This window comes from Coffea arabica, chromosome 3c (assembly GCF_036785885.1).
Source record: "Coffea arabica cultivar ET-39 chromosome 3c, Coffea Arabica ET-39 HiFi, whole genome shotgun sequence".
Lineage (NCBI taxonomy): Eukaryota > Viridiplantae > Streptophyta > Magnoliopsida > Gentianales > Rubiaceae > Coffea > Coffea arabica.
This window is the reverse complement of record NC_092314.1, coordinates 11315823-11342142: the sequence shown is the minus strand read 5'-3', so window position 1 is coordinate 11342142 and position 26320 is coordinate 11315823. Positions and strand designations below refer to the sequence as shown.

The window sequence follows — 26320 nt, the reverse complement described above, 5'->3', positions numbered from 1 at the left end:
ATTGTAATTAGGAACGATTAGTTCCTTGAAATGGTCAATATTACACCAATAACCGGTCTAATGTGGCTCCATGCAATCAGCCAATCACCAACAAATGAAGAATAGTTATTGGCTCCATTCAATTACCAACAAATGAACAATAGTTATTGGCACCACCGTAACCAAAGGGCCCTCAAATTGGTGTAAATTACTGCAATAACCCACTAAGACACCCTAACCAAAGGCCCCTCAAATTGATGAAAATTACCGCAATAACCGGACCACAAATTGCTACAGTACTTGAGCTTGGTACTTTTATATCTTGTAAGATATACCACTTGAATCTGCAAATAATCGAACACTTTGGACCTTGATCCAAGGAGTTATCAAATTGCTAAGCAACTGAACCTGATATGGGGACAATTACTGGTCTAACGGGCCGACACGATTTCTTGCATTTCAACAAAATGTAAATTTGTTTGTTCATAATATAAATCAATTTGAATATAATATAATTTAGTGTGTATTTATATATATATGTGTGTGTGTGTGTGTGTAATTACCGGCCAAAAACACGGAAGGGTAAGATATACTAGGCAAATTCTGTGCGACAGGCAAATGTCTCAAGAGAAGTTCGAACTTTAGTTAGCAGGGAAGCATGACACCAACTCTATCATCCTGAATTTGTAGGAGATGTACGCATGTATATTTTGACCTCTCCTATATGGCTAAAATCAATGCACATCTTATAATCTAACTTGTATATTTCTTTTTTTTTTCCCTTGAATTTCAAAATAACCGAGTGACATGTATGACTTCAACGTTATTGATTTTCAGATAGGGTGAGGAAATAATGATATGAAAAACAAAGGACTTAGGGTGTCAAACGGAATAGAGTTTTCCAATCTACATTAATAAGAAAGTAAGCAAACAACCCTACTCGTGGTAAGCAAAATAGCAAATGGAGTAGAGATGTCTAGGACAGATAGGCTTAAGAAAACAAAATCAATAACAATATCTAAAAGATTAAAATAATGGAGACACAAATTAAAGAGCGTTAGAAGAACAAAAATTCAATCTTCATAAAATTTTCCCAACCATCCTCAAATTAAGGAGAATTCCCAGACATGAAATGTAACTTACTTTTAGGTGAATTAGCTAAGCGACTCTTCTTCAAGAACCAATTAAACAGAGCTTGTGAAACTAGGAATCTAAGCTTAATTCCTCAAGGCTCATGGTATCTGCTACGTACTCGGGCCTTGCTTGAATTCAAAGATGCATCATCATCCCATTCTAAAGCAAAAATAATCTGCATCTTCCCACTCTCAAAACTCACTGATTCATCCAGCAAAGTGTTGCAGTCCAGTGGCGGCTGCTTGATAACTACTTTCTTTAGATCCTTCTGCCATAACTTAGTGCAAGGAGATTTGCAGGACTCCTCATCCCGTCTGTCAGCCAGCATGTTGAGCAAGTACTTGATCATGAAGTTGCCAGTACTTAGATGTGCCTTCGTTTTCGGCAAGACTAAAGTCTTAGGATGACATGCCAATAACAAACCATCAATAAGATTAATACAACTATGTTCATCAATGTTTGGTGACCACTTGGCCACCGTATATAACTGGAGTTCCTCAACTTGAACAGGAACACAAGTACTCGCAATCATCGCAATCAATCTGTCTTCTATGCTCTCTTGGAAGCCATGTTTAGCGTGAGGGAGTTCGATGCCAAGTGATATTCTAGACGGAACCAAATTCAACACCAGCTTATACAACCTCAGAAACCACGAGTAGTCAATGAGATGAGGGCAGCATATAGAAATACAAGACCTCATTTTGCATGAAGCACTTGCAAAAGATAAATTTGGGATGATTTGATTGGTATATGAGAAAGATGCAAGGCTTGGAGCATCAATATCTAATTCTTTGGGCATTTCTGAAGTTGAAAACCAGTGTATGTGCTTCAGCGAGTGGCTTGTTAGATTTATTCTTTCCAAGCCAGAAAAGCTACCAGATTCTATAACTCTCAGATACTCGAGACGAGGAAATTTAGTCACGAAGTCATCGAACAATTGACCATTTCTGATACATCTGCCACTATATAGTGATAAGCTCTTCAAATTTGGAGATGTGCCCAGTTGAACAAAATTCATCCATTCCAAAGACAACAACTCAACATTCTCAAGACAAGGTGCTTGATCAACTTTGATAGTTAAATCATTCTTTACATATATACGAAGTTTTTCGAGGCTGCAAAGATTGATCAACTCGATTTTGTTCAAGCCCCTGCAATCAATGATCACCAAATCATTGATCGAGGGGCAACCCGCAATTAAGCAATCAAACATCTCGTTAGTTATGTAGACTTCTTCAAATTTTAATACCTTGATATTCTTGCACATAATATTCCTTTCACCATATATCTGCATTGGGAATCTACAATTTTTAGCCCGTAACTCTGTTAATGATTCAGCCTTAGGTAATATGTGACCAATAGGCAGAGTGTACGATGAATACAGACCTTGATGCAAAGTGACTTGAAGAACTTTGACACCAAATTCTACAGCAAACCCAAGCCATGTGTTGATCAGGTCACAAGCCACATAATCGTCCTTGATCAAGGTCATGGAAAGATTGAACTCCTCTATATGATGATCTTGGTAATCATGTTTCCGCAACAAAGTATAATTGCTAACATGGGCCCTGAACTTCTCTTCACAACTCGAGCAATTTCCTGGATGCTTAAGTGAGCAATTTCGTTGATCCTCGAAAAATTTACAAACAGGGTTCTTTATTTGGTGGAAGTACCGATCATCAAAATCTAATCTGGGGTTTGTGCGCCATGCCTTCAGCCAAGCCTTGGATAAAAGGCTTGCTTGGGCTCTCTGTTTTGTGTTGAGAAAAGAGAATATATGGTGGATTATGCCTTCCGGCAAGTACAGCGGCACTTCTTTTTCCATGGTTTTGGCTCTTGAATTGATACAATTAACTTCGAGGGGATGAGTTGAAAGTAAAGGAAAAAGAAAAGATGTGGAGGTTTTCGTATACTTTGGAAGTTTGCAAAATTTTTCTTTTAGGAATCCTATAATGGGATGCCCTATAATGCGTCTATTCCGTTTCCTATTAGGACTCCAAGTATAGCATTGCAAGAAAACTCCAGTGTTTCAAACACTTCAGCCACCTAAACTTTAGCATGTTTATCACTTTAGTGCCTACTTATAGTTTTTTATCATTTATTTATTTATCTTTGGGTTCAGTGGAAAGCTCCAATTGTACAAGGAGAAGGGAAAATAGGAGGTTTCATAGTGGAACTTTTTATGACTTAACCTCCTCGACAAAAGGTCTAAGTTGACAGGATATGTAATTTTTGAGTAGAAAATCAAATATGTTATTTGACTATCAAAAGGGTTTTTTACACTTTATACCCTTGACTTTTAGTATTTCTATCACTTTAGTCTCTTAAAATATTTTTATCAGTTAAATTTGAGAAAGTTGAAAAAATATTAGATCAAAATAGAAAATTTCATTAGAAGAACATAGAACAAAAAAACTCTATTCATGTTATGAAACAATTAAAAGTATGGATGTCCCTTTGTATTCCCAAGAGGATTAATTCATGATTTATGACTACATTATGTATAGAAGTTACAATCCATAAATCTATTCATGTAGTGGAAGAACCGTTTCATAGGTTTCTTCATATTCTTGTAGTAGTGGGTGTTTAATAGGATTAATGTTCCTTTAATCTTGTAGTATCTATACATAGAGGTACATTGACTCCCTTTAGCAGGACTTTTGTATTAGTTGGAATAATAAGATAATCACTCTCTATTTTCTCTACTTCTTTCTCTAATATCTCCAATATTTCACTTGATATTATAGTGGTTTATTTTATTAGTTTTATAACACGTTATCAGCACGAGTCTCTACTTTTGAGCAAAAGGTGAAAACGGAGGCTTTACCTTGAGTAAAATTGAAACAAGAGATTCTGCCCGTATTTTTTCGGCAACATCTGTCTATTTATTGAGGTAAATTTCTAACCTATAAATTTATTTCAATTTATTATGGTTAACCTTTGAATGATTGCAAAATACAAGTGTCTACTACTGAGCAACTACTAAACAAGAACATATACTTTTTGACATTTTTGAGGTAATATTTCTCCTTTTAATTCTACTTATTTATCTTTAGAATTATTTGTAATAAATACTTATATTCTGATGCAATGAATTTTGGAGATGCTATTATAGAAAATCAATTATATTTGAGGATTCATTTGTCCTTTGAAATCTTTAAAGAAAAAGATTCGACCACCTGAAGATGGTCGTTCTTTAACAAAAAGATTTGGCCACCAGAAGATGGTCATTATTTCAAAAGCCTGGTATGATAAATTTACCTATGACTACAAGAACATAATTATGCATTTTTCAGAATTACTTCTCAATTGAAATTGTGTCGAGAAAATTTTACTCATAAGATATATTGAAAATGATATTCTCTACAATTGATTTCTCGAATACGCTCCTGTAGTAGCAATATTGAGAGAAAATTTGAGTAGTATTCTGTACTTATTGTATGTTAGTTCTAGTCCATTCCCAGAAGTGAATGTGCAATTTACTAGTTATGGTTGATGTCATGACTATGATTTTGGTAAATATGTATTTTACCATGACAAGAGAAAAAGTTACCAGTTAAAGTGGGATAATAATAATAAGGACAAGAAAATAAGAATTCCGAAGATAAATGTCCCGAAGTACATTTGACGAATCAAAATTATAATATCATCTTCACATGGCCAATTTCTTTAAACACCCTGAAGGTGTATGATGATTGATTTAATTAACTTTTCTTTCCGAAGAAGAAATGAATGTTAAATATTTGGAATCAAAGGATTATGGTGATGATATTTGTCCCATAAAAATTATGGTGACAATGATATATGTCTCATTAATAAATGCTACTATATGCACTATTTTCCAACAAAAGAGGCAAACACAATCAGTGGTAGTGCTTAAGTGATTGAAAGTTGAAAGCTCTAGAAGAGCCAATGATATATTTCTCCCTGTATGAGAAAAGTTTATGATAAATGAAGCACTACTTTTTACCATGTCTCGAAGAATTTATTGAATTTGAATATCCGTTGAAATGGATATCAAATTGAGACACTAAATGAGACAATAATAGAGATCATGTTTAGAAATCAGGTGAGATAAAGATTAATTATATTATAATAACCATTCGAGAGAGAAATGGTTATCGATATAGTTGTCTTCATCCTCATTTTGATTTATAATCATCACCTGCAGTAAACCAGAAGTTTACTGATCCCAACGGATATATGATTTGACAAAAGTGAGAATATTTGAGAGCCGACAAGTATTTATACATACCCCCTTTATATTATATATGGCTCCAAAAGAAATTTAAAATTTATGTCGGATATGAATCACCTTTTACGATTAAATATCGTAAAATATTGATGGGTGATTTATTGAATGATTTATTTATTCTGATGAGTTACGATTCCCGACATTAGGGGGAGGAAAAGATCAACCGAAAGGAAATCATTTTAAAAAATTGAATTTCCTCGATCCTCATACAAAATAACGTGAACTGGAAGTTCAAAAGATTATTCATTTGCAGAAAGTTGCAAACCAATTATCAATTATATTTATCGACTCCAGAAGAGTCATTAAATCAATTATTCCTACAGGAAATATTTTGATTAAAATTGATGTCCCTGAAGGACATGCACAAGTGCTACAAATAAATTTAAGGCCGGCCTACCTAAATTAGGTATAAATTGATTTCAAATATCTCTGGAGATTAAATAAATGTCATGACAAAATTCAACCTCTTGAAGAGGTCGCTCCTGAAGAGTCAACTCCTGAAGAGAATTAAATCATAGAAAATTTAATTGGAACCTAATGAAATGTAGTACTTGATATTATAGAAATTGATGAGGATCATGAATCTAGATCGGTTGATGAATGTCGGTGTAGAAATGATTGGGTAAAGTGGAAAGATGCGATCCAATCTGAATTGGACTCACTGGCTACAAGAAAAGTTTTTGGACCTGTAGTCCAAACACCTGAAGGTGTAAAGCCAGTAGGATATAAATGGGTATTTGTGAGAAAAAGAAATGAGAAAAATGAAATTGTGAGATATAAAGCAAGACTTGTAGCCCAAGAATTTTCATAAAGGCCTAGATTTGATTATAATGAAACGTATTCACCTGTAGTGGATGCTATTACATTTAGATATCTTGTGAAGTTTTGCAATACATGAGAAATGAGATATGCGTCTAATTGACGTCGTTACTGCATATTTATATGGGAATCTTGAAAATAATATTTATATGAGAATCCCCGAAGGATTCAACATGCCTGAAGCATGCAAATCAAATTCTAAAAATATTTATTCTATTAAATTACAATGGTCTCTGTATGGGCTCAAACAATCTGGACGTATGTGGTATAACCGTCTCAATGAATGTCTGACAAAAGAAGGTTATACCAATGATCCAATATGTCCACGTGTTTTTATCAAGAAAAATGGATCAAATTTTGTGATAATTGTGGTATATGTTGATGATCTAAATTTAATTGGAACTCCTGAAGAGATTCAAAATATTATTGAATATTTGAAGATAGAATTTGAGATCAAAAATTTTGGAAAGACAAAATTCTGCCTTGGTTTACAAATTGAGCATTTGAAATGTAGAATTTTTGTCCACCAAATTGCTTATACCCGGAAGGTATTAAAACGATTTTATATGAATAAGGCACATATATTAAATATTCCAATAGTCGTCAGATCATTAGATCCTAATAATGATCCGTTTAGATCGCAAGAAGAAGATGAAGAGATACTTGGTCCTGAAGTACCATATCTCAGTGCAATTGGCGAAGAATATTGGAATGTAACGATTAAAAGATCTCAAATAATGTTTGCATCAGGGAGAGAAATTAATACACAAGAATAGTGTACTCTTTTTCCTTCACTAGGGTTTTTGTCCCGATGGGTTTTTCCCTGGTAAGGTTTTAACGAGGCATATTCTTTGTGTAATGGACATCCAAGGGGGAGTGTTATGAAACAATTAAAAGTATGGATGTCCCTTTGTATTCCCAAGAGGATTAATTCATGATTTATGACTACATTATGTATAGAAGTTACAATCCATAAATCTATTCATGTAGTGGAAGAACTGTTTCATAGGTTTCTTCATATTCTTGTAGTAGTGGGTGTTTAATAGGATTAATGTTCCTTTAATCTTGTAGTACCTATATATAGAGGTACATTGACTCCCTTTAGCAGGACTTTTGTATTAGTTGGAATAATAAGATAATCACTCTCTATTTTCTCTACTTCTTTCTCTAATATCTCCAATATTTCACTTGATATTATAGTGGTTTATTTTATTAGTTTTATAACAATTCAATACCTCTAATCTATCTGATTCCAGGGTTTTTAATTTTAATGATGGTAATTTATGTCACTTCAAAATTCAATTGTTGAGTCCTTGAGTTGCAAAATGACTATGGGTGGCAATCAATCGAGCATTTCAAATCCCACTTGCAATGAAAAAAAATTCAAAAGAGTGTAGTTAGGTTTGTACACCTGCTAATCCTTTACACAACCTCTTTAGATTCCCCCTCCCTGTAGAATATGATAGATTAGGTAATAAGAATATAATCGTTATAACAAAAAAAAAAAAAAAGTGGCTAGTCAAATACTTATTTGAGCTCGAATTTGACTGAATTGAAATTGAGCTTGAGCTATTTTAACCCCTTTTTTGGTCAGGGTCAAACCTTAAGGCATGCAGTTTAAAAGCTTTGTCAAGCTTTTCTTTCATATAGTATAATAATAATAATAATAATGAAATTAACGAAGTCTCCATTAGTAGTAAGGCCAATTATTATCGAGGAATTCTCAATTTGAGCTCACTTTGTTTTCTCAAGCGAGCTCTAGCACGAGCTCAACCTCCTTTAATTTTATTCAAGTCGAGTTCAAGTGCCTAAATATAACATTCGTCTAACTTGAGTATATGAGTATTCAGAATCTACTCAATTCATTGCCACCTCTAAAAATCAATATCCACCTAAGCGAGTGACACAAATTGACATGGGTTTATTCATTTTTAGCTATAGGTGGAAAATAACTAGATCTGGTATCTCACAAGTTGAGTTATTAACTAGTTTAATCCGATTGTATAATTTTTATAATATTTTGTAAACCGAAACAACTTTGATGTAAAACTTAAGTTTGTAACTTATACAACTAAATTTATGCAAAAACATGATTACACCAAAATTGTACGAGTTTTTACCCAATGTAACAATTAATTTGGACTAGAACTTGTAAGGCCTCAAATCTGGAAATAACCATATGCAAAACAAGTATTCTAGGACTCAAAAGGGGTAGAGTTTTCCACTGTACATTAATGAGCACGGCCGGCGAGTTCATTCGTATATTACCTTCTTCGTGGTGAGAAATAGATGGACACAGGAGTATAGATTAGATGACGAGTTTTTTGCCAAAATAATTCTCTTTCTAAAAAATATTCCCAATGTGATTTATTTTCAAAATTTATTCCTATAATGATGTTATTATTGCTATGTAGTTATCCTGATTGTCAAGTAGCATAACAAGAAAGGAAAGCTTCAATCTAGTAGTAAATATATCAATTTTATAATTTCCAACATGAACCAAAAATTAAAAGTTTTTTTTATTATAGAGGCACAAGAAGATTGCATAGCTTTGATAATTTCTTTATAATTATTTAAAATAAATTCCACCACTATCAACCTTGCTATATTTGGTCTTTGCATATTTTTTTTGAGATGTATCAAACCTATTGTGCATATTTGTTTCAAAAAATAAATTTGGAAAATACAAAAATTGCATTGATAATTGTGTGTAATAGCAAGAAAAAGTTATAAAAAATTCAAGACTATTGTAATTGCTTCTGTTATCCTTCCAACTTCCTGAAAAGAACTCTTACAAAAAGTAATCAAGCTACAAAATTCAGCTAGACTGCCTGCATAAAATAAAAAATTCATTAATTAAGTAAATGTTGTCATATTATCTAATGCAAGAATTCCTGAATTTTTACAAAAAGTAGTCAAGCTACAAAATTCAGCTAGGCCGCTTGCACAAAATTTTTTTTAAAAAAATCATGAATTAACTAAATATTGTCATACTATCTAATACAAGAACTACCAGCATTTGTCCGCAATTAGTAAGGCCATCTTTTACATGTTATTCATAATACTACCAGATAAAAGAACTGCTAGTAGTTTAAAGCAAAATGGGGACCGGTAAACTTCATGTAATGCAAATGAAATCTACTAAACTAATTAAAATAATTCTAAACTTGCTCAAAAATAACACAAACCTCCAATTTATGTTGAATATATGTGGAACACTGGGTTTGTTTGGATTGTGAATTATTAGAGATATTTTTACTGTAGCACTTTTTGTAATGTGATGTATGTGAGATAAAAAGGAAATTAGGAAGATAAAAAGGTGTGTTGGAAATTGTAATGATGATGTAAGCAAATATATTTTGGCAAATAAAATCCAATTTATGTTGAATACATGTGGAAAACTATTTCAAATACATGAGATTATTTGATCATTTGACAGAGAAACGTTAGAAATGAACATGCTCATTTATGTGGAGGATATCAAACATGATGGGTATGAATCTATGGTTTCTTGTAGTTTTTCTCCAAGACATTTTATCAAACACATGGTGTGTGAAATTATTATTAAACTATCACTATTCAAAATTTTTTGAAGGCCACATAATGTTGCAAAAACTGCACAATAAAAAAGATAAGAAAATAATCTTTGTTTACCTTGAAATTGTCTATTCGAGAAGAAGATTTTCATCCACTAAAACAATTTCAATGATGATACTAAAGTTTTAAATTTTGTTAATATAAATATTGGCTCCTCTGAATTCATACCCTTGACAAGGGAAAAGATAAGGGAAGAAAAAAATGCAAGAAGGTTCAAAGAGAGAATTGTTGAAAGATATCAAGTGGGAAAGAGAAGTGAAGTGTGCTTCTATCTCTATCGTGACATGTATGCAACTTGCGTGACACAAAAAATTATAAAAGTAATAAATTTTAAAATTAGATTACTTTGTTTAGGAAAAAGAGTTATTTTGGCAAAAAAACTCTTAGATGACTAGTACCGATAGGCTTATAAAAAATTGATGATGACATCTAAAAGATTTAATCTACATAAATTTCCATCCATTCTCAAATGGTAAGAACAGTAAATGAAGTAATAAGTTTTACTTTAAATAGTAGTGAATTTTGTGTAAAACAATGATAAGTTGTGCTTTAAAGTTGGTAAAGTTTATCCATAATGTAGTAAGGTTTACTTACCAAAAAAAAAGAAGTGAATTTTACCAATAGCCATCTAGAAAAGTACTATTTGGTAAATTTGACTAGAACTTTATTTGGTTTAAAAGGTACTAAAAGTCCTTGAAGAGGTTGTAACTTTCACTAAAAGGATGGTAAAATTTACTTAAGACCTAGTATATTTTCTGTTAAAAAAAAGGGGTATTCTATAGTTAAACACCCCTTTATTCTATAGTTTTATGCCAATCTTTTATTAATTTAACTTTACTATTTTAACAATTATTTGTGAAAAAACTTGGAAAAAAGGAAATCAATAAGAAAAGGCTATTCAAATAATTATTTTTTTTGCCCTTAATACCCTTCCCTTCCCCCTTAATCTTTCTATAACAACCTTATATCAAATTTTGCTCATTATTCGAATAATTATTCATTCCACAAAAATTAGAAGATTGTAAATCTAAATTGCCTACTCAAGCCATTAATTTTGCACTTAAATATCTGTCTTCTCTACCTTTTTTAAATCTTCCTATACCAATCTTATATTAAATTTTCTTCAATATTCTCATAAATATTTAGGATAAAAAAAATCACTATTTTGACAAATACTGTAGCACTTAGTGCCCTTTCCCTTCCAAAAAAAAAAGAACTTTTAAAGTCTTCCTCATGTAAATCTTATCTTAGAAATCAATTTGGTAGAAAACTCAAAAAAAAGTGTAAAACTAGAAGAAAAATATATCTATTTCCCTTAAATGATTGTTTTAGAAGTACTTTTATGAGATAAAGGTGACATTATTGCAAAATTCATTATTTGAGGGGAGGTTGGTGATATTTTAAAATTTCAAGGGTGCTAAGTGGTGTTCAAATAAGCCTTAGGGAAGGTTTCTAAAATTATCCATAAAAAAGGTAAGATTTAATAATCAGGTCACATGTTTTGCTTGAAAAAAGTAGCAAGTTTAGCATAAAGTTTTGCTTGAAAGATATTAAGATTTGTTAATGATTTAGTAAAATTTACTAAAAATGTGGTCAGATTTGTTATTGAAATCATACGTTTTGACTTGAAAAAAGTACTAAAATTTGTATAAAAATGGTAAGTTTTTTGCTTGAAAGTAAGATTTTTTATAAGCTTTATCACAAAAATGTAAGTTTTGGAGAAAAGTAGTAGTTTTTTGTTAAAATTTTAGTAAGATTTGTTATCTAAAAAATAAGTTACACAAATTATTGAAACTTACTTGTTCTAACAAAAACATACTATTGGTTGTATTAAATAAGTAAATTTCATACACATTGTCGATGTATCCACTATCATGGTTGGATAAATGACACGTAAACAAATTTTGCACATGTATCATATATTTAATGATGATAGTATATATACTACAGTGTATATAAGATTAATCCATATTAAGTATACCATTGCAAATTCGTCCCAGTAAAACCTGCAATTATAGGTTAAAACCTGTGCATAGTATCCAAATGAGCCGCCACTCATTTGTGAGTTACAGTGTGACTCCTCATCAACTAGTGTCCCTCTTACATGAACGAAGTAACCCTTCTTCAAGAACTAATTAAACAGATACCGTAATGAAACTAAGAGTCTAAGCTTAAGGTATCTGCTTCTTGGGCCTTGCTTGAATTCAAATATTCATCATCATCCCATTCTAATCTAGTTCAGAGACGGCAGCTTGACATCCACTCGCTTCAGATTATTCTGCCATAATTTAGTGCAGGGTGATTTGCAGGACTCAATCATCTCGTCGATCAGCCTGCATCTCGACGTAATTGATCACAAAGTTATCAGTACTAAAAACAGCATGTCTTCTACGCTCTCGTTGATGTCGTGCCCTTTTCGAGGAACTAGGATGTCTAGTAAATATTATCGACGGAAGCAACTTGGACCCCAGCTTGCTCAACCTCAAAAACCACCGGGAGTCAATGAGGTTGAAGCAGTATATAGAAGTACGACACACCATATTGCACGAACCATTCGCGAAAGACAAATTCGGGAAGACTTTATTGCCATTTTAGAAAGATGGAACTCTTGGAGCTTCAATCTCTACTTAGGCCTTTCTGATGTTGAATACCGGTAGATATGCTTCAGCGAGCATTGTTAGATGTTCTCTTTCCAAGTGGTCATAGGAAGCACATTCCACACATTTCAGAGACTCGACATGAGGGGATTTAGTCACGAAACTGTCAATCAATTTACCTGTGTTGACACATCTGCCACATAGTGATAAGCTCTTCAAATTTTGAGATGTGCCCAAATGAATGAAATCGAACCTATCCAAAGACTTCAACATTCTCAACATTCTCAAGACTTCAACTCAAATTTTGAGGCGTGCCCAGATGAATGATGACCCTAGAACCATGTTTCCAAGTGGACCAAACTTTAGAACACATCGTATGATGCAACCGGCTGCTAATAGACCTTGTAAAATAAGAACTACCCTGGATGGAAGGATCCAAGTTACTCCAAAAGTCGAGTCTACTAGCCCAAGTTTATTTACAAATTCGAAACCCAAACAAGGAATAGTTAGATGAAACAAAACGTAGAAGAATTTTTTTAACAGTTGTTGGACACCTAACTGCACATTTCATATGGTTTATTGCAAGACTTGAACCATTTTAGATTTCTTCATGAGTAGCACAAATTTTTAAGTAGCAATTTCTTGTATAGGGCTTCAAAGTATGCCTATTTTTCAAAAATTGGTTCAAGATAAATACTTCTCAACTTTCTCCAAATAGGAAGAAAGCAATAAGTACCCTCTGCACCCATTATTACCCTATCGATCGTCTTCATACCTGTACAATTATAGTCCAAATGAAACCAAATTTCTATTATTTCTGTGCAACCTATTTGATCAGCTATCACACAACAGAATTCCATCTTGCCTTGTTTTGTTCTTTTTTTCTTTTTGGGGTCAAAGCAAACAATCACCCCAGAATTATATCAAACTTAAACATATTCCTTGTTCATCAATCAGCAATACATTTAGAGTTCCAATTGACTTGGCAACGGTACAAATTGAATTGCAAATGCGTTCACCATAAGCCAATTGTTTCAATTTATAAGTCCACTCATAGTTTCAGTGACATATGTTAATCTAACATTCCATTTTGTGAAAAATATACTGGCTTCTCTGTACTGAGTGCTTGTGATACCTGGTTTCTTTTCCTTCAGCCTAGGAAGCTTAATCCTTCAAAAGCATATGAACATATTTAAAATGGGCAAAGACAATGAGCAGTGCTTGACCAATTCAGGTTTTAGGCAGACAATAAGAGCATCAAACCTCATAACAAAATTTTTCAAGACTCGACCAATTTAAAACATCTAACTAACAGCTTCTCCTTTCTTTTCTAGCAATACCAACAATGGTTCACTTCAAGGTGCTCTTTAAACTATGTTTCAAATTCTTATTTGGCTAGAAAAGTCTGGATAACTTGCACCTGAACAGCAATTTCTTTCATATTACATCGCCAACGCAAGGCAACTTCATATGACTACGTTTCGATATGGAAAAAAAGGAATAAAAGAATAACAACAGCAATAAGACCCTTGCGCGATAAATTGTGTTTTATAACCAATTACAAGCCAAAGAATCCAGAAAAACCAAACTAGAGGAATCCTTTTATTATTCTTAAAAACAACAAAATAACACGTGCAAAAAGTTTGCGTCACCATATTAATGAGCATTTGAGCTATAGTTAACAAAGCGAAAATGATCATAATAAAAGCTGCCATAATTTAAGGGGGAAAAAGTGCTGAGAGCATTTTTAACATTAGAAATGCAACCTAATAACAGGATACCTCAGAAAAGTCCTGTTATAGCAGATGCAGCGGAACAGAAGAACAAACAAGAATAGACAAGAACAACTTGGGGGAAATCAGATTTTATTAGGGTTGTAATCGGAATAGTTTACCGACTAAAATAAGGTGTATATATATACAACCAAACAGACTGGACCCAAAATAGGCCCAAAACAAGACCCAAAATAAAACAGACACGGTAACTAATATATACCGTAAGTTTCGGGGGCGTTACCCCCGAACCCCCACCGGGGGCAACGCTGCCCCCCGGGCCCCTCAGTCGGGGCGCGTCGCCCCCTAGACCCCCGACTTGCTGACCGGGCAGCGAGATCCCCGTACAGCTCAGCGGGGGTTGAAGATCTAATTCAAGGCATCTCAACAAGTCCAAAAAGTTGATACCTTGATCAATATTGAAAAAGTTATAGTAATAAGGTAACAAATACAAAAAAAAAAAGGAAAAAAGATTAGAGGGAAAAGTTCATGGAAGATAAAAAGCAGGGAATTTTACGTTTTAAAATTTTTTTTTTCAATCAGATGAAGCCACCAAATTCTTCTTCTGACAAATATATATGCAAAAAACAACACATTATTTTAAGTCAATCACGTCATGTCTGGAATTAATTTGAGCATGTTTGGAAATTTATGAAGATTGCCCTTTGATTTTTGTCCCCATTATTTAACTCCAATTTAAACAAGCAACCCCATTAAATAGTAGGATCCTTCTCCTGTCGCCCTCTCTCACGACATTTCTCCTACCTCCCTCCCTCCCGAAATCCTTCACATAGGAACGAACTTCGAAAAACTTCACATCAATGTGATGGATGAAAATAAAATTTAACATTAGAAAAGAAATCTTGTGCTTTTGGTTTTCATTTTTTTGTGCGAGTTTACGCTAAAAGTTTTGGGGGGAGAATGATTTTCAAGTGTAAGGATTTGGTATATGGCAGAACAGGGAGAAATTAGAGAAGTAGCAATTGATCCAAGAATTAGGAGTGTCAGCATATTAAGTAGTTGAACTTTTTGTCTTTTTGGCTGCCTAAAATCAATTGACGTGTTTTGTCAATTTCAGCGTAGCACGTGTTCAACATCCCCCATTTTATTTTCTCAAATTCAAGTCTTTTTTTATTTTATTACTTACGCAAGATATTTGTGTACTTCTTCAAAAAAGTTTTTTTCTTGTTTGAAAAAGTTTATTTTGGTTTGTATACTTTTCTTTTTTTAATTATTTTAAGACCACCTTCTTGCCGAGCTTGATAAAAAAATGTATTGAATTTTATAGTATTGATGATAATATTTTTAATTTTCTCCCGTTAACTAACCTCATGCAATATACATAAACAGAGCCAGAAATGTTACTTTGAGGAACAAATTAAATTTATAGATATTTTTGAAATTCTAGTGGGGGACAAAAATAATAATTCATAAAGGACATTGATTGTTGAATTTTTTTTTTAAATTTTTTGCGGGAGAAAGTTCTGAGGTTTTTGGGGACCGCCCCCTTAAGACTGTCTATGGCGATATAGGATCACTATATCAACAGATAAGAATGCCTTCATTTTGATGTGCTAATCATATGTTGCTTCGAGTATTCATTTTTTATTCTTGGGCTTTTGAGAAGTAATAGGTTCATAATTCATTTTTTTTGGGTCACCTTTTGTTTATTTTTTGGAGAAATTTGAGTGAAAACATGCAAGTATTTCGAAGAGTATGATTAAAAAGACTATGAGAGGTGCTAAATTATATCTAACCCGAACGTCTATCTCGCACCTGATTTTCCATAGTGTTGTTATTAACTAGCTATTTTGGGATTAGTGACAATTTGATAGTAATTTTGTCTTTCAATTATTTTCTATAATCATTCTTTTCTAGCTACCAGATCAACTCGTGCAGAATTAGTGTTGATCTCTTTTTCTTTTTCTTTTTCTTTTTTTTTTTAGTGTAAGTATGAGGACTCGAACCCGAGACCTCTCACTTACACTTTGATAGGTTGCATTTTTGTCATTAATTCTATGATTATTTTCCTCTTCTATTATTCCAAATATTGTATTAATTGATAGATTCTACTTATATTTGGTATTTGGTACTAATTGTAGGAAGGTGAAGCAAAAAGAGATAAAAGATGTGATTTTTCAAGAGTTTCTCAATTCAAAATAGAGTCTACGTGGATTATTGGTGGAAGATTAGGAGGAAGTCTATTTGGTTTCAAAAAACTAAAAATTAGGAAAATGATAGGATGGCCGGCCCGTATGATTAATACTCGAAGGAGTCAGCAGCGTGAGTGACTCTTTGGTGGGCCTGGCTGCACAAGAGACAGGAGGCATAAGCTTTTCTTTAGGCTTTTTTCCAGGAAAAAACTTGTAACAATTCAAGGGGAAACTCTCTTGTCTTTGTACTTTTCTTTTTAGCCGACTTTTGGGAAAGAAACAACGGGGAAGCTTAAAACAAATTTTTACATGGCTTGTTCTCCATTAATGGAGAACTAACTTCGTATTTCTAGTCAATGGACAACTGAAGATTTGGTTCAATAATAACTATGAGATCTAAATTATTTTAATTGTTTCCTTCATTTATTGATATCTGTATGTTTTCTGCTTTTGATTGTTGTTATAACTATCGTGTATAATTGAATAGATACGTAATATTTAATTATTCACATAGGCTATTTGCTAATTGAGGGTAATTGAATCCGTAATTATTCGATTACCTCTGTCCTAGTAGCAACTGACATAATTGGATTTATGTCAAAAAAACATACGATCTAACTTAAATAAACCCTCGTAGCGTGTTTGTTAGTTAGGATTGGACCTTTCTAAACCTTAATGCAATCTAGAAATTAAATCCTACGGTCGTACCTAGAGTTGTTTCTTAGTTAGAGAAATAGTTAATGGTCGTACAACTTAATTATCGAAAAATTAAAGAAAGGCTGGTTGTTTATCGCGTATATGACAACTATAACCGATCTATTGATAATTGTTGGAATTATATTTGCATCGATGATCAGTTGCATGAACTATTTCTGAAGTGTATCCTTGGCTAGAGTCTCTCCAGTTATTTCTGTCAATTAATTATTTTTTTGTATTTAATTTATTTAGTTAGCATTTAATCCAAAAATCCTCCATGCTCTGAACTCTAGAAGAAACGAATTATTCCCAGTCCTTATGGATTCGACCCTGCTCACCGCTATATACAAAATTTGTATTTTTTTCGAGTAGGTATTTATTATTGCACAGGCTCGACACCTATCACACTTCCCCCGAACCATCCAATCCAACCCTCCCCCAAAGCAAAACGGGGAATGAACTTAAAAGTTCGTGACCAATCTTTATTTCCTCTAAATCTATCAATAGAAAACATGACATCTACGTGGGTGCAATATGCTTCTGTTGTCACTATATTCCCAAATAACCATGCTATTCAATATTTTGCTTAAGAAACCGAATTCAAATATAAAAGCTTCATTGCCACTTAATTAAGACGTTGAGGTCGATGCCTTATCCAATATATAATTAGGAATATTTGCGTAAAATTTTTTTTTCTAATTCACAAATTAAATTAGCAGTGGCTTTATTTAATAAGGATCACCTCGAGTGTATTTGGAGCTTACTTTATAGTACTATTGTGCAATATATTTTTTAGAAACTAAAACAAACATTTACAATCCCGTGCAACTTTTTTTTAGCAATGCTTTTTGAGATCCAGTAACTTGTTCCATCTGTAGAAGCTTGATTGCAATTACTTGTCTATTCTACATAAGTAAATAAATAACTATAGGATTATCACCTTGGAAGGCGATAGTCCTATGGTGATAATCCTATAGTTATTTATTTACTTACGTAGAATAGAGTTTAGAGTAAATAACTAATAACTCCTCTATACTTTTGCATAATCTCATATGAACCCATAGTTTTAAAGTATCCACGAAATCCCCTATAATTTTATGTAAAGTTGACAAATCTACGATGAGATTTGTTTGGTCTTGCACATTTAATGTGAAGCACGAGTTGAAGCTTGATGAGTAGGGATGGCAACAGAGCAAGAGAGGACCTCCGGTGTCATATAACCCTCCCTAATCTCGCCCCATTCCTGCACCTGCTCGCCCTACTCCCTCCATCGGGGCACCTTTTCTTTCCCTTTTTTCTTTTTTGGCTTGAATCCATTTTGAATATGTGGGAAAACATCTGTGAGTATACCATTAGGATGAATCAGAACCTCCAGATTAAAGCATCGAACTACAGGAAATAAATCAACGAGAAAAGTAGGGAATGAGGAGAACTAGAGAAGAGATTTAATTATATTAGTCTCCCATCGTGAGCACTCACCTCCCTTGTCATCCCTAGATAAGACTTGGTTTTCGAGAAGGACAGTTTGACAAGAAATTGAACCCAATAAAACTCGAGTTCAAGTCTAATTAATCAAGCTCATATATAAATAGATATTAGTTATAATTTTTTAAGGTGGTTTAAAATAGATGATCAATGCTACTGTTAAAAAGTATATCTACAAATCATGAAGTTTGGGAGCATATTCTTAATCAAACTACTTGATACTTTAATCAAACTGCTTGAACTCAGCCAATATCGATTCAATTAGTTACTGATAAACTGGCTTATAAGATTTGTTTGTGGTTCTATCTAAGAGATAAATACAACACTATAAAAATCTTATCAATTTATTAGCTTTGTACAATATTATTAAATTTAACCACGAGAATATGAAAATATTCCTACGACATATATCAATTGGTTTAAAAATTCTTCAGGTCCCAAAAACCTGAGTATAGTTGCTCACATATGAAAAATGGTGCAAGTTAGAATTACAAGGCCAGAAATCGATTACACATTGTGAATGAAATCTTCTCCCATCTAAAACATTGCCCCTTAAATGCTAAAGCTTGAATTAAAGAACAAGAAAAGTGACGGTCCACTAGCCAATTTTGACCAGGACAGTATCCGGTCTTCATCAATCTATCGAATTCTCCACATGGACCCCCTGAATGTGGAAGAAAGACTAATGTTTAGAGTTGAATTGATTTCCAGTAGCCCTAGTAACAGTATATGCTTGTGTTAGTCTATTAGCGTGCATTTCGGTTCTGACTCTTGAGACTACTACCACTAATTCTCAGTCAACTCGTGGTTTTTTTTTTTTGGGGAAAAATCAGGAGCGATGCCGGCCCCAAATTCTTTAGGAGACTTTCCCACTTCTTTCCCTGATTTACTTACTTCAACCTCTGCACATAAATATAGGGATCACTCTCTCATTTGCACTAACAAGTGTCTTGCACAAGTTCTGTTTCAAATTGCATGGCTACGGCCATTAATTCAAGGCTTGTAGCCCTTGTGTTTTTGCTAGGAATATTTACTTTGGGAAGTGGAAACCCACGCGATGTTGATTGCTTGAGATCTATCAAGGAGTCCTTGGATGATCCATTTCACCGTTTATCAAGCTGGAATTATGACAACAGCACGGAAGGCTTTATATGTTCCTTCGTGGGTGTTGAATGCTGGCATCCTTACGAGAATAAGGTTCAAACTATTAACCTACGCGGAATGGGACTAAAAGGTGAGTTTCCTAGAGGCCTAGCCAATTGCTCAGCTTTAACGGCTATAGACCTTTCAACAAATAGTCTCTATGGAACCATTCCTTCTGATTTATCACGTATTGTCCGATTTGCTACAAGTCTTAACCTTTCTTTCAACAATTTTTCGGGTGAAATTCCTGTAACTCTTGCAAATTGTTCATTTCTAAATGCCCTACAGCTCAGCAACAACCAATTAACAGGTCAAATTCCTCCAGAAATTGGCCTATTAGATCGCTTGAAGATTTTTAATGTTGCCAACAACCTTTTATCTGGCCCAGTCCCTAATTTTATTAGCGCAACTATACCTTCTGAAAGCTATGCAAATAATTCGGGGCTTTGTGGTGGTCCTTTAGAGCCTTGTAAGTCTAATTCAGAAACAAAGAAACAGGACAAAATCCTCTTCACAAGTGGTTTTGTGGTTGGATGGGTACTTTCTACCATCTTGGCTCTAGTTCTTAACTTGTTTATTGTGCCTATTCTGAGTGCAAGAAAACTAAAGAGCAAGAATGAGAAAAAACAAAAGACTACAGCTTCTGAAGGACCACGACTTTTAACTTCGAATGGGAGAATCCAAGACTCTAAGGTAACTTCATTCCCTATAACCAAATTGAGTACATAAGCTTGTGTAAAGATCCGTACTATTTCCAATTCTATCGCACTCCTTGTTCCAAGAAATAAAATATTCTTTGATCAAGAAAGCAGATTCCTTTTTTTTTTTTTGTGGGTAAAACGTAAAAGGTTTGATCATTTAATTCATTCAAGTTTTAGTATAAACTTGCTAGCACACAGTTTTGTTTTACTATAGACAGACAATGAACTTTAAGTTACACCGGTGTATATATGGATTAAATTGAACATCATATGTCTAGTTTTGTTTTCTTTTTTTGGTTATGATTAAGCAGCTAACTGTTTTCTTTCTTTTACCACTTCATGAGTGCTCTCCATTTTTCAGATCATATTTACAACCAAAATTTTTTCGGCATAAGTGAAGCTCCTTAAGGAGTATATATTTTGCAGTAATAGTGTGTGCTCTAATGATAGATTATGGCACTGGAAAAACATGTAACAAGAATGAGTTTCGAAGAACTCAGCAAGGCAACTGATGATTTCCACTGTATGAATACAATTGGAAAGGGGAAACTGGGGACAATGTACAAGGCAATACTCCAAAATGGTTGGTTTCTTGCCGTCAAGAAACTCCATAACTCATATGATTCCGATCAAGAATTTATGTCTGAGATCATGACTGTTGGAAGGATGAGACATTGCAATTTCGTACCACTCATAGGCTTCTGCTATGAAATTAACAGCAGACTTTTAGTCTATAAATACATGTCGAATGGAAACCTCCATGATCTCCTCTTTTCTGCTCAAAACGGCAAGGTCAAGTGCATAGAATGGCCTATAAGGGTGAAAATAGCAGTTGGGATTGCAAGAGGACTTGCATGGCTTCATCAGGTTGGAGTAGTCCATAGCAGCATTTGTTCAAGATGGATATTGCTTGATCATACTTGTGAACCCAAGATATCCAACTTTGGAAGTGCAAAACTTTTGAAATCGAACTTTAGTTCTTCGAGTTGGAGAACTGTGGTAGATAATGAAGTATGGGAGTCGGGTTCGTTTAAGAAGGATGTCTATGAGTTTGGAGTTGTGCTTCTTGAGTTAATTTCTGAAAAGGAATTTAGCCAAATGAATGGTTGTCTGAAGAGTTTTGAAGGTCTTGATATGGTCGAATGGACATTTCAGAACTCCAAACCATATGATTCGGATGAGATTATGCAAGCATATAAAGACGAGATCCTTGAGTTTGTTAGAATTGCAGTTGACTGCATTCAATCTGATCCGGCAAGAAGGCCATCCATGCTAGAAGTTTATAAAACATTAAGCAAAATCACTGGGAGATCTGTACTTGCAAATGATTAATTTGGCTCTCTATGGGTGGATGATTTTTTTTGTTTTGAACTTCAAAATTCATAGTATTGTAAGATCCACCAAATAAACTCCAATGTACTTGTGATTGCTAGGGAAACTAATACCCAGACACAGTGTATCACTCTAATCCTAAGATAAAAGCGAACAACATGGAGTGTGTTTAAACAGGAGATTATTTGAAATAATATTTTGGAAAATTATTGTAGCATTTTTAGTAGTACAACATATATGAGATTAAATGATAATTAAAAGAATAAAAAAATTGATTGAAAAATGTGTTTACTATAATGCAATCAAATAATTTTTTTGCAAATAAAATAATATCTATGGTTGCTGAAGTACTCGAACACAAAATATTTCAATTTGCTTTCAAGTAAAAAGCGTAATGTAAGCAATAAGTTCAACAGAGTCAATACGCGAATTGGGAATTAAAAGGACGAAAAAATTTACATCTTTAGGTCGCTTTCTTGACTGGCTTTCATCCTTTTTAGCCTATCACAGAGAGTGTGATGGGCACTAGTCCATGAAATCGCCATTACAAGCCGAGATGAGACGGTCAAGTGACTTGTGCAATAATGTCATTATCAACATTGTCACGTAAAAAGGTTGCGCATATTTCTACCTTGCAAGCCTTATTTTTCTTCATTTCTTTAAGCCTTATGAACACTTTATAGACTTTGAAATCTGTGTGTAATGTAATTTGAAGGACTTGTTCAAACTAGATTAATGGGCATCCATACTTCTCGTGGCATCAAGATATATTGAAATTAAATTGGAAGTACAATAATTACTATCTATCTACACGAAAGCATGCTATGTGGGGATTGGGATAGTTACGTTAATTTGAATCTTCCTTTCATAGGGTGGAAATGCTTGTGAAATATGCAATTAATTTTGGACCCTTACACTATAAACACATTCCTATTTTGGTCCTTAAATTTTAATTTTGGATATTTTACTTCCTTTAAGTATGAAATTTATCCACTTTAATTCGTAAACTTCATTTTTAGACACTGTATCCCCTCAAATATCAACTCTTTTCCATAGAATTGTCAAAACTAATGAAACGGTAGGTAAGTGATGCTCAACATTCAAGAACTAAAATGAGAAGGAGTTCGCGTCTTGTGGGGGGGGGGGGGGGAACTATCCAGAAATAAAGTTTAAGGAATAAAGTGGGATGAGTTTTATACTTTAAAGGGTGCAGTGTCAAAAAATGAAGTTTAGGGTATAATATGAAGTACATCTAACGTTCAAGGGATCAAAACAAAATTTTACCTAAGAATTGCCTCCCATTGCATAAAAGTATTGGCTGTATACAAAACTTAGGCCTGTTTTCTTACACCGATCAAATATTTTTGCGTTACTTCCGGTGTTTGGTTAGAAATAATTCATGAGTTTAAGATTGAATTATATTTTGTTCCTCCATCTGGAGAAAGATGCATCAACACATGTATAATAGTATGACCATATTCTTTTATGTAAATAATGCCCAAATAGAAATCAAACTTTAAAATGTACGTATTACTTGTGAAACTAGTATTTTTTTTTTATTTTTGTCTCAAAAATAGGATTCCTATAATCTAATCTAACCTATTCTAGGAGAGGGAGGATGCCTATAACCTAATCAAGGGAATTCGATGTGAATAAAAATTCCATAAAAGATCAATTAAAACTGTCGCATATAATGACAATTTAGTGGTGGCCACCAGGCCAAATACCCAATGGCTGTGAAGCCGGTATTAAAGAGCTTGAAAAGAGACCATTCTGTGGCCGTGCTTGACCCGAACAAATGGACCCTCCTTGAACGTGGAAGAAAGATTAATTATTAGACTTGAAATAATTTTCAATAGCCCAAGTAAGACTATAAGGGCATAGACTTTGTCAGTCATGACACTTGAAAAAGTACTATTATTAATTAGGAGACTCCTCTGCTTCTCTAATCCAGGCTTTTCTGCAAAAATTGAATATCATTCTCCTTATTTGCAAGAGTAGCTGGCTGGCACTGGTTAAATTTGTTTCATTTTTGCTGGACTGCAGGTTGGGGTTCTATGCAATTGGCACATGAATGATTAAAAAAAAAAAAAGTTGATGGTTGGAATAAGTTTAATTTGAGGATGAACAAGATTATTGTAGGACAACTTTCGACCGATAACAAAATTTGTTGTGTCTTATCATGTTATTATCTTAGTATCTATATTTGTGTGTGGTGCTGCTTACATTGCAGAAGATAATTATCCATCTAATTCGACTACTTCAACGGTTGAAGCCCTGATTCTCTTTTCTTTTTGGCGTGCGTTTACTTTAACGCTCATGGTCATTAATATTGGAAAATAATAGTCATGATTATTAACCTCGTTGGTCAAATTTTGGTGGTTTGGGACTTGAATGTGAATAAGAAAGAAAACAACCGAAGAAATTTGGAGAGCTAACTTGAACATGTTCTTGCTGAAGCAAAAAAATCCAAAACTAATCAACTAAACATGAATGCTACAAATGTTATTGTTGCGATACAAAAAAAAAAACTAAACATGAATGCTAAGAGTATTGCCCAACGGAGAACCAGAGGAGAGATTTTAGTGTTTTGTTGCTCTAAATTAATTTGTTTTCTTTCTAAATTTCAAAGAAAACACAAATGCAAACCTATGACTGATGCTTTTTCTTCTATTTCTTTTTTTTTTTCCCCTTTTGTTCTTTCTGCTTAACTTGGTAATTAGATACCAGAAAACCTCGGTAACCAAGCCAACATGCAAATATTGCTTTCGATTTTTATGAGCTGAAAGTCTTATAGACCTTATTTGATAGCTCAATTCAACACCTAAAGCTAATGGGTTTAGACCTTAACGTGTTAGATATGTTTGATAACAAAAAAAAATAGAACATGTGAATTAATTAACTGGTACTGAATTTTTAGTAAAATTTGTTCTAAAAAATAAGTGATAAGTTATTTACTTTATCATTCAATGTGATGATATATATACTCAAATATATCAAATTTAGTATTTAACAATTGAGTCACTTAAAGAATTCAAACTTCATATTTCCCAATATGGCCCTCCTCAACTACACAATGAGTATGAATGAGTCCAAATCAACAAAATTACTTTAAAATGTTGGCTAAATCTGACATGAACCAACCAAAAAGAAGAAAACAAACAAATTTTCTCGGCTCACTTAAGAACGAAATTTAGTTGAATAAAACTAGCATAATGTTCTGCCAACATGCAGCTGAAATATCAGCGTTTAAGAACCCGGAGCAAACCCCTTTCTCAACAATAAGAAAACATATAAATGTAAGGAAACTAGCATACAAAGTAACAAACAAGAAAGGAGGACTTCTCAAAGTCTCCCTCGTGCATCAAGTTGAGGCTCCATGTCTCGCTCGGTGCGTATACAAGTAAACTTGGCTTCCATTCTCTTATAAATCTAAAGGGCACGGTACTATACTATCCAGTATCCACCACCAACTCCTTCACACAACTCACTTGGGCACTCTCCTTCCCACAGTATAGCAGTAGGGTAAGATAAATCTCGATGCTTAACTCTGAAAAAAATATATGAAAACGAGAAAGAGTCTTGAAGGTGTCTTAAGGGCATTTACAATGGAAGAGTACAATTCATATGCTATATCATTACTTTATTATCCCCTCTTTCATTATATTATCACTCACTGTAGATTACACTCTACATAGTATAATAGCGTGGACCCATAATCAAATCATGTATTTATTTTAATAGTTCTCAACACATATCTCGTAAATAAATAGATCTATTTTCTGAAAAATAATTACATTTATTTTGGAAAAATATTATTAACTTTTGTTGAAAATTTTGTATTCTATAAATTTTTTATTTTCTAAAAAATAATATTATTAAGTTTTGAAAGCTAACAGTATATATTTTTATGGATTTCAAAAAATGCATTGTTATTTGCTAAAAATAATTAGGTAATTATTAAACAAATACCCAATGCTTTAAAAAATTAGATAAGAGGTTAAAGAAAACAAATGATGCAGTAGGAGAAATGATGGAGTGGGAGAGTAAGAAATTGAGAAAACGTTAACAATATTTATAGACAAAATTTTGACAATTGAAAGTGAAAAAAGAATTACTGTTGCAAACTGGTGAAATTGAAACAATGCTACCATTATTTTACCATTGCAAACATGTTGAAAATTGGATTCAAGGGACCACTGCAAAGTTTTGAATAATTGGATAAAATGAAACCTTTGCAAAGCTTTGAATAATTGGACAAATGAGACCCACTCTTTCAGCTTTTTTTGCTTCAATTATGCATGTAGTGATTGTTATGCGTGTAATAGGCATTATAATCTTACTAAGGGAGAGTTTACAATGCATCGGTGTAATAAAGGGTAATTGTGGATACCCCAAACAATATTTGATCCCAAAAAGGTTAAAACTAGGGTTTAATGAACTAAATTGTACGGCTTTCGAACACCAAATACTAAACCTTTCGAACATCAAATAAAAAGCCCAAAACTTCCCCAGTTTAAAGTTGTGGTGCGTTGTGGACTTTTTCTCACTTCGGCCCACCTCTAAACGGATCCTGTGTTGCCCAATAATTTTCAGCAACCTAGGTGAAGTATATTACTGGTTTTGTTATAATCATTCCAAATCATGTACTTTCATA

The 26320-nt window shown here is 33.4% G+C and overlaps 2 protein-coding genes across 2 annotated transcripts; one reads left to right on the top strand and one right to left on the bottom strand.

The window, feature by feature from the left end:
• Positions 1-1204: 1204 nt before the first annotated feature.
• Positions 1205-2938, bottom strand: LOC113735560 (uncharacterized). Its single transcript, XM_027262559.1, has one exon. It carries the CDS (start codon positions 2936-2938, stop codon positions 1205-1207), a length of 1734 nt encoding a protein of 577 aa, XP_027118360.1.
• Positions 2939-19340: 16402 nt separating this feature from the next.
• Positions 19341-21781, top strand: LOC113735003 (probably inactive leucine-rich repeat receptor-like protein kinase At5g48380). The gene is made up of 2 exons (XM_027261878.2): positions 19341-20323; positions 20782-21781. The coding sequence occupies exons 1-2, from the start codon at positions 19463-19465 to the stop codon at positions 21661-21663; spliced, it is 1743 nt and encodes a 580-aa protein (XP_027117679.1). The 5' UTR covers positions 19341-19462; the 3' UTR covers positions 21664-21781.
• The last annotated feature ends 4539 nt before the right edge of the window (positions 21782-26320 follow it).